This window comes from Camellia sinensis, chromosome 2 (assembly GCF_055761805.1).
Source record: "Camellia sinensis isolate YWXY chromosome 2, ASM5576180v1, whole genome shotgun sequence".
Taxonomy (NCBI): Eukaryota; Viridiplantae; Streptophyta; class Magnoliopsida; order Ericales; family Theaceae; genus Camellia; species Camellia sinensis.
Genome location: NC_138962.1, coordinates 59370198 through 59380481, shown reverse-complemented (window position 1 = coordinate 59380481; position 10284 = coordinate 59370198). Strand labels below are relative to the sequence as shown.

At 47.3% G+C, this 10284-nt stretch overlaps 1 protein-coding gene across 1 annotated transcript; it reads left to right on the top strand.

The window, feature by feature from the left end:
* Positions 1-5651: 5651 nt before the first annotated feature.
* Positions 5652-9817, top strand: LOC145819566 (uncharacterized). The gene is made up of 6 exons (XM_082913532.1): positions 5652-5885; positions 7258-7914; positions 8044-8205; positions 8299-8892; positions 8975-9073; positions 9282-9817. Exons 1-6 carry the CDS (start codon positions 5658-5660, stop codon positions 9471-9473), a joined length of 1932 nt encoding a protein of 643 aa, XP_082769658.1. The 5' UTR covers positions 5652-5657; the 3' UTR covers positions 9474-9817.
* Positions 9818-10284: the final 467 nt, after the last annotated feature.

Sequence of the window (10284 nt, the reverse complement as noted above, 5' to 3'; positions counted from 1 at the left end):
ATTCAATTTGGAATTGGAGGTACGATGCAGTTAGTATGATGCGCCGAGCCCGGTGCATGCAATACAGATGAATGATGCAAACATGCTGTCATACTGTATGCTAATTTAAACATGCCCTAATCTAACCATCGTAAGCGGATAAATAAAAGGGAGAAAAGACGTGGGGTTAGAAGATATACATCACACTCACGCACACTTATTACAGTTGTGCCCTCACTCGGAGGGTCCGAATAAATAATACAGTCCAAATATTACAGTCCCGAATAAAAGAATATTACAGAATTCTAATTAATTAATGAATTAATTAGGAAAGCAAATAAAACTGGCGTGCAAGCCAGGGACTGCCTTGCTTCTGATGGATGATGCATGTCCGGATTGTCTTGCGCGGAAATCCACCGGAATGCCCCAATTAGCCTCTGTTTACACCTGTTCTTGAAATGCGTGCCAAGCCCCAAAAGTTGTTGATTCTGCGTTTTGCTGCAACAGAGAGCAGGAAAGGGGCATAGCAATGTATTTGCACAGATATATGCATGTCTCGATTCTCGTGCCACCAATCACGCATATCGAGGCATGATGGCCGAGGAGTCGAAATGCACAACTCAATATAGGATGAATGCACATGAAACTACAGCTAAAACCTAACTCCATCATGGATAATCCGGAGTGTCGGTGACTGGGGAATTGAGACACATTTCGTCACTCGGAGTACGAAATGTACCTCGTTTCCCGTGCCCGGGCTAACTCCTATTCCGGACACGATGCAATATGCATGATATGCATGAATGCAACTAAGATACAATCCTAACCATACACAATGCTATGGAAATGAGATGCCTCGAAATGTGTGCTCACGGGCACACAAACCGAGGCGATGATATGTGTCGCGAAATACGTGCACGCGGGCACGCAAACCGAGGCAATGATATGTGTTTCGAAATACGTGCACGCGGGCACGCAAACTGAGGCAATGATATGTGTCTCGAAATGCGTACACGCGGGCACGCAAACCGAGGCCATGATATGTGTCTCGAAATGCGTGCACGCGGGCACGCAAACCGAGGCAGTGATAGAATGCAATGAAATGACATGGAAATGACAAATGGACTTATACCAACATGAGTGAGCCTCAGCCACACTCACATAGGATGCCGGCGGATAAAAATAGAGTGCCTCGAAATGCGTGCACACGGGCACGCAAACCGAGGCAGTGATAGAATGCAATGAAATGACATGGAAATGACAAATGGGCTTATACCAACATGAGTGAGCCTTAGCCACACTCACATAGGATGCCGGTGGATAAAAATGGAGTGCCTCGAAATGCGTGCACACGGGCACGCAAACCGAGGCAGTGATAGAATGCAATGAAATGACATGGAAATGACAAATGGGCTTATACCAACATGAGTGAGCCTCAGCCACACTCACATAGGATGCCGGCGGATAAAAATGGAGTGCCTCGAAATGCGTGCACACGGGCACGCAAACCGAGGCAGTGATAGAATGCAATGAAATGACATGGAAATGACAAATGGGCTTATACCAACATGAGTGAGCCTCAGCCACACTCACATAGGATGCCGGCGGATAAAAATGGAGTGCCTCGAAATGCGTGCACACGGGCACGCAAAGCGAGGCAGTGATAGAATGCGATGAAATGACATGGAAATGACAAATGGACTTATACCAACATGAGTGAGTCTCAGCCACACTCACATAGGATGCCGGCGGATAAAAATGGAGTGCCTCGAAATGCGTGCACACGGGCACGCAAACCGAGGCAATGATAAAATGTGATGAAACATGGCAAAAATGATATGCAAGCATGCTAATGGAATTTCAGCAACAAAATATGGGGGAAAACAGTCCCGAAATGAAGCGAAATGACATGAAATGCACGGAAATGTCCCGAAATATGAATTTAGGCACCCGAAATGGCCTATAGCTATGCTAAACATGCGCAACATGGACATGCAATGCAAATACAGAAGCTAGAAAGTCCTAAAAGAGGCACTTTCACAGTTATAAACATGGCCAAACAGCAAGCATAGGTATGGTAAAAATGGCATGCAAGAATAGGGGCCAAAAGAGGGGTAATGAAGCAAGTGGCATAAGAAAAACCCAAACTGAAAAATTTCCTTCTACAACACTGAAGATGGACCAAAAATATGAACATTTACAGTATATGGCAGCCTCAAAATCAGTATACAAATATGCTAAAAATGTGATGCAAAACAAGGCTCAAAAGGTGCTATAACATGAAGTATATAAAATAATCACCAAACAGAAAAAAAGTGTGAATGAAACATGAATTATAGGCCAAAAAAAGGCCACTTTCAGTTCGGACCAAGGTCCAAAAACAGAAGCAAAGAGGGCTGCCAATTCATGCAAAAAATGGGGCCAAATAAGGGATATAACTACAAGTGACACATGGAGACACCAAACAATGTTGAGCCCTTCTCCAATATTGAAGAGGGGCTCAAAATAAGCCTAATGTCAGTTTACAACATGCTCGAAAATAAATTTCTCATGGGTCAAAAATAGCATGCAAAACTATGACATACAAGAGGATCAATGAAGCAAGTGTGTTATGGAGGGCTCAAATAGGGTTGAGCCCTTAATGAAAAGTGAATATGAGCTCAAAAGATGGCCCTTTTCAGTTAGGGCCGGAGCTTGAAACCAAAAAGAAGTGGGGCTTAGAAATAGATCAAGAAAAAGGGTCAAAAGGGTAAAAGTATTACTTACCCTTGAAGACTCAAACTTTTGTTGCTTCTTGGATGGATTTGAAGCTTCTTTAGCCTTCAAGAATCCTTCCTTGTTGCTGGAAATGAGATGGTGGTGGTAGAGCTTGGTGGTGTAGAAGGAATGATGGTTAGGGACTTAGGGTTTTTTGAAGAATTGAGAGCTATGGAGATGGAGTTGAGTATGGATGCTTGAAGGAGAGTTCTTCTAACCCCAAGAAAGGAGGCCACCAGCTGGTTATAAGGGTCCAAAAGGGGGTGTAAAGGTGGGGGAAAAGGAGAGCAAAACTCCCCCACAAAATATCCCCCGGATACAGATAATATTTGGGGGATATTGCCCTACAGCTGTAAAGTGCACAGTGCAAGGAACACGGCCGGCCTAGTACTTTTGTTGCAGGTGGCCGGCCGGCCACACCCACTAGCCGGCCGGCTAGGGGTCAAAAGGTTGAATGAGATTTTCTGGCCGGCCAGCTACTGGTGAGGTACCCCTATGTGTGTACAACACAACCATGTGGTTAAAAGTCCAAGAAAGTGGGTCCAAGGGGTTCAACATTGGCTCGGAAAGAGGGGGTCAAAAGGGTCAAGTTGAATTACTGGCCGGCCATGAACTTTTAGGGGCCTCTCATGTGTGTACATCACAGATATGTGGTTCAAAGTTCGAGAAAAAAGGTCCAAGGGGTTCAACATTAGCCCGGAAGAAAGGGGTCAAAAGGGTCAGGTAACCTTAATGGCCGGCCACCAACTTTTAGGGGCCTCCCAGGTGTGTAGATCACAGATATGTGGTTGAAAGTTGGCAACATTAGCTCCAAGGTATTCAACATTAGCCCGGAAGTGCGAAAAACGGGCGCCGGAGGGCGTCGGAGGATGTATAACTGGCTGCTGCAACAATTGCTGGCCTCCCACCCTTCAGTGACCTTCCTCGTGATAAAACAGAGGTACCTTCCAAAAATAAACGAAAACCGTTGCAAAACGAATGTTCCGGGGCCAAAACACGCAGTTCGGGGTCCCGAAAATGGGCTGTTAAGCACCGAAAGTGGCATTCGGCCACGAAGTGGGTTTCTCAGACCCCAGTGTCCCTCAAAAGGGATGAAATAAGATGTATGCCAAAAAATCAGAGCAATAGGAGATGGTTAAGCGGTCCGGAACCGAGGCACACGGCCTGACGGCTTCGAAAACCGGGAACCGGACTCCGAAATGGGCAAAATGGCCTACGGCCACCAAATGTAGCCTACGGACATTGAGAGATGGTTTACAGAACCTCTCCCTCCCCTCAGGAAAAGAAACAAAGAAAACCGAGCCTGGTTCGCAAACCGAGGCAAGGCACAGAAGAGGGTTCGGAAGTCCGGAGGCAGGGCTCACGGCCGCGACTCTGAAACTTCTGAACGAGCACATTATGCAACATCACCAAGCGCTCAATCGGTGACGCCTGAGTCTTAAGGTCGGTCAAAAATGGGGTGTCTACAGTTGCCCATCTTTGACAGAACTCGGAAGTCACAAGTGACGGGAGTGAATGTCAAAGCCCAGAGACGACCCATTTTTGACAAGGCCAAAGACTTAGACAAACAGATAGGATAGACAGAAATGCGCCCGCAGGCATGCCCGCAGGCAGGGGGCAAAATGCAAATGATATGCAAGAAGCCGAAGGTAACCCAATGATCATGCAAATGCAGCAAGCTGTAATGAAGCAAGTATTCGCAAATAGATGCAACAGTTTTAAGCAAGAATGCCAAGCAACAACTACATTTCATGCAGTTAAGGATGCGGAGGATTATTCAATCCCCGCCACGTCTCACACGGAGAAGATACGATACCTGCGCGATTCGTCTGGTCGCACCAGCCTCAATTGAACCGTACATACAATATCGTGCCTGCAAAAGAGAGAAATTGCAACAAGCACAATATGCTAACAACATGTATTTAATGTGATTTCGAAAGTTCGACACACGCAGTGCCGGTGAGTGAATGCACCGCAACGCAAGAATGGAACATGCGTGACAACGCATGCTCAAACACAGAGGTATACAAATATCAAGAAATGTACATGACAATGTGAGTATGCTCATGAGAATGCAAGATAATGTGCATGATAGTACAAAACGAGCATGAATCAGGGTGTTCATTTGTCATGAAACAACGAGTACGGAAACGCGTGTTTCGGCGAAGGTAACTCAATCGCGGCCTCCGATCTGCTTCTTTGAAAGGATACAACTCATTCAAAAAGGATACACTTTTATTTCGATGAATGATGATGAGACACATGTCAGAACTTGAAACCGAAGTCCCGACGGAGCAATTTCGCGACCGGAAGTGTACTTTTCTTGAACTTTTTCAGGTCCCGGGAACTCCGATCTTCCTCAAAATTTGCAGAGAGCTAGGTGAGCATGTGGGGAACATGGCCGGCCATTTATCTTCCCAAGGGGGGGTGGCCAACCGTTTCCCATTAAAGCTAATGGCTGGCCGGCCATTTCTGCAAAAAGCAGATGGCTGGCCAGCTAGAAATAGGGGCCGGCCGACCATGGCCTTTTTCCGGGGCTATTTTGGTCTTTTTCCCTCCTTTTGGCATGCCTCTTCAACCAAGACTCGAGGCTTATAAAAGGCAGCCGAGCCCCCCTCCTTTTCTTGCCTCTTTCAACACTTTCCTCTCCAGATCTGAGTTTCACGCGCATTTTCCAACGCCCCGCGTAAATTGTTTTCGCAAAAACATTCAGTTCTAAGCACTTTGGAGCGATTAAATTTCGGCTTCGGAGCTTCTTTTTGCATTTTCACCACTTGAGGTAAGTTTATCTTAATATTTGGAATATTTTCTCGGGAGTTGACTTTTGTTGACTTTTTATTTCCCGAGAGTTGACTTTTGTTGACTTTTTCCAATTTTTGCCCATTTTGCTCATTTTTGCTCCCTTTTGCAGATTCTTGAAAATGGCGGGCAATTCTCCTCACGGCGGAGGTTTTCCAGGTGCCGGCGATGATTTCGATCCTATGACTCTACCCCCGAGGACCCGACCTTTCATTCCCGGGAGGTATCGTCCGCCAGCACACGTCCTCCCGCGCGCTGTTTTCCGTCACTTTACCAGTTTTGACGAACGAGCACCCGGGGATCTGCTTCTCAGAGAGCCGGAGCAGCATCTCTCTCACGAGGCCCGAGAGGTATTTACCTCATCTTCTGTATTTTACATTTCGCACCCTTGCCATGCTTGAACATGCAGTTTAGCTTATGACATAGTACTTTGCTTATATCTTGAGTATGTAGTTTCAACACTTGAACTTCTGAACACTTGGCTCACCAATTAATTGCGAACACCCAGCCCACATTAGAACACACGGCTCAAACACTGATTTGTCGAACACACAGCCCGAATTCGAAAGTGAACAAACAGCCCACACTTTAAATTTTCTGAACACGCAGCCCAGATAGATAGTGAACACGCAGCCCACAATAGTGGAAATTTGAACACGCAGCCCAAACTTTAAATTTTCTGAACACGCGGCCCAGGTAGATAGTGAACACGCAGCCCACAAATTAACTGAAAGTTGAACATGTAGCCCAAATTTCAAATTTTCTGAACACGCAGCCCAGATAGATAGTGAACACGCAGCCCACAAATTAACTGAAAGTTGAACACGCAGCCCAAATTTCAAATTTTCTGAACACGCAGCCCAGGTAGATAGTGAACACGCAGCCCACAAATTAACTGAAAGTTGAACACGCAGCCCAAAATTCAAATTTTCTGAACACGCAGCCCAGATAGATAGTGAACACGCAGCCCACAAATTAACTGAAAGTTGAACACGCAGTCCAAATTTCAAATTTTCTGAACACACAGCCCCGATAGATAGTGAACACGCAGCCCACAAATTAACTGAAAGTTGAACACGCAGCCCAAATTTCAAATTTTCTGAACACGCAGCCCAGATAGATAGTGAACACGCAGCCCACAAATTAACTGAAAGTTGAACACGCAGCCCAAATTTCAAATTTTCTGAACACGCAGCCCAGGTAGATAGTGAACACGCAGCCCACAAATTAACTGAAAGTTGAACACGCAGCCCAAATTTCAAATTTTCTGAACACGCAGCCCAGATAGATAGTGAACACGCAGCCCACAAATTAACTGAAAGTTGAACACGCAGCCCAAATTTCAAATTTTCTGAACACGCAGCCCAGATAGATAGTGAACACGCAGCCCACAAATTAACTGAAAGTTGAACACGCAGCCCAAATTTCAAATTTTCTGAACACGCAGCCCAGGTAGATAGTGAACACGCAGCCTACAAATTAACTGAAAGTTGAACACGCAGCCCAAATTTCAAATTTTCTGAACACGCAGCCCAGATTAGAATTTGCATGTAGCTTCTTTTACTTCATCGACACACGGCCCATTTCATCTCATTGGCGCACAGCCCATTTCATCTTATTGGCACATAGCCCATTTACTTATTGGCACACAGCCCATTTACTTTATTGGCACACAGCCCATTTCATTTCATTGTTTGACACGTGTATTCATTCTGAATGCAGGTTTGTTCCCGCAGTGTGCGGGGATATGGTTCCACCATGGCGCGGGATTGGTATGCTGAGCTCCCGGAGGGCGTCAGAGACTTAGTAGACTTGGCGGGGTTCGGCCCCTTTTGCGTCGGGTTGTCACGTTGTCCTGCCAGGAGGACGCTGATGGCAGCCCTGGTAGAGAGATGGTGGGACACCACCAATTCCTTTCATTTCTCTGCTACCGGGGACATGACCATGACCCCTTTTGACTTTGCTGTATTGACCGGCTTAGACGTCGGAGGTTGGTCCATCCCCTACGATGAGGATATGGGCGAGTGGGAGGCCGCCTGGATGTATTTATTGGGGGCTCACCCACCTGTTGATAGGACTTCTGGGAGAGTCCGATATACTTGGTTCTCTTCCCATTTCCGGCGGGCGGAGATGGTGCCTGAGACCCCCGAGGAGACAGAGCAGTATGCCCGTGGTTTCCTGATGTTCCTCTTCGGGACTACCCTGTTCACCGACAGAGGGAACACCGTTGGGCTATACCTGCTGAGCGCTCTGGTTGACCTATCACAGGTCCATCGATACGATTGGGGTGGCGCCGGCCTGGCTACCCTTTACTTTTATATGAGCGCGACCTCCCGCGGGCGGGGCGATTTGCTTGGCGGCTACTGGAGAGCCTGGGAGGTACTTTCTGTCCCCTTGATTTACATTTCTGCTTCTCATTACTTGTACATTGCACACACACAGCGCACTTTTACAGTCTGTATTTTGCTCTCAGCATTTCGTACTTACATTCTGCATTGCTTTTCTCAGCTATGGGTTTATGTATACTTCCCATCATTAGCCCCAGAGCTGGAGGTGGTAGGGATTCCCGTGACCCCATATTCATTGATATTCGAGGGCCCGCACCAGCCGAGACCTCGAGAGACCCTCCTTCGCTTGCGACAGTACTTCGACACTGTGCGACATTCAGAGGTACTTCAGAATTTTCAGTTCTTTTCATTTTCATCTTTGATTTGCTCTGTATATTCTCAATTTCTGATTGGTTTATGCATTTATCATCCGCAGATTACATGGCAGCCATGGGTGTCCCTGGGTGATGGTCTCCGACTTCAGTATACCGGAGCATCGGACATCTCCCAATATAGGGTCCTGCTCGAAGGGCCGGTTGGCAGGGCATGGTTCCTGGGGGAACGCTTTCTGCGCCAGGTATGGGGGTATCTTTCTCAGGATATTCCCGCAGTACCCCCAGCTAGTATGCGGACTGCTGACAGACTCTTTTACTCGGAGGTAGTCGGCGCCATGCTGGGCACTGATGCTTTGCTATATATTGAGGAGGGGGACTACGCCACTTACCGTCATATATATTTGATGCCTCCATTGACAGAAGCTCATATCCCGATGATGAGGCCTACCGATATGTCATCCTCGGGCCAGGCTCAGGCTCGGGCTGCAGACGCCCCTTCTTCCAGCAGGGCCGGTACCTCTAGAGGTGGGAGTAGACCAGTTCCTCCGGCTCCGTCGATTCACCCTCATGCCGGATGGCCAGATATGCCGACTGAGTTGATGGCGTGGCAGTATGGGGCTAGCTCTCCGACTTCGATTCCACTAGAGCCTCCGATGCCCAGTGATCGATACGCCATTGATCCGGACTCACCGCCGGTATGCTCCACTTTTTTTCATTCATCGTTCAGATTTTTAGACACTCTTCTGTTCACTGATGATTACGAGCTCATTTTTGCAGCCATCGCGAGGGTACATAGAGGAGGTGGTCGGACTGGTGGCCACACTCGAGGGCATGGTCCTGCGCAGGGAGGCGCAGTTGTCTGTCGCGGGCATTCAGGTACCCTTTGGTTTTCTGGCATTTATCATACTTCTGATGACATGCTGATTTCTACTGCATCGATAGACTACTTGTGTAGAGCACATCTGACACACACCCCATTTATACACTGTATTTACATGCACCCACTTCATGTAGCTTTTACTTGTATCTGCATCTGATGTATATATTTGGACTGATGCATTTGAATTGAACTCTTTGTCTTCAGATGCCTTCATGGTCCGGTCAGCCGCAGGCCAGGCCATCTGGGCCTCCTTGGGGAGCTGGGCCGTCTGGGCCTTTTCAGGGGGCGGGGTCATCTCGGCCTTCCCGAGGAGCCGGGCCATCTAGGCCTTTTCGAGGAGCTCGAGGGGGGACCTGTCCGCAGACGCAGGGCTCACGTTGTGGAGGTGGAGCCTGATGAGGAGGAGGAGGATGCTGAGGAGGAGGAGGAGGCTACCGACCGTCAGTTCGAGACGTCTGCCGGGGAGGAAGAGGAGGAGGCTGAGGGGGATCCTGAGGATGACGGCTCCGACTCAGATGATGATGATGCTGTGGAGATTGTCCCGCAGAAGAGGATGAGGAGTGCTTCTCGTTCCTGCTCCCGAGGACTTTGATGTTGCTATTTCCTGCTTTATTTTTCTTTTCTTGCTAGTAGTTTGTAGCACTTTGCACATTGTTAGGCAGTTTTATTATTTTGTAAAACTTGTACCTTTGTTTGTTGTAAAGCATGATGGAATGAAATAGCTTTTGAAAAGATGTTTGTATTTTTAGCATCGTATCGCATCAATTTATTTCGCACAAGAATGAAGTTGAATGGAAATGCGCATTGTGTAATCACCAAGTCAGGTAGTGAACCGACGCAACAAACTAAACAACTCGACTTACTAAGATATAACAGAATCTTTAGCAAGTTTACAACTCGATAAGCAAAATGCAACAACGCAAATAAACAAGACTTCAACAAAAATTGCTTAAACAGAGAGCAATGACTCAAAACACAAAACACGTCCGCTCGACAAACAACTCGATAAGCAAAATGCAACAACTCGATAACCAAAACTCAACAACAACAAAGTGTACTTCTGACGATCTGGGCACCGGAACGCATCCGAAACGGAGGCCTTTGACTCTCCCGTTGCATGGAAATGCTTGGAACTCTCCCTCGAAGGGTAAAACAGGGTCAAGGAGATACACTGCAACATTGCCAACCATCCCTGGGAGTCGGCCGG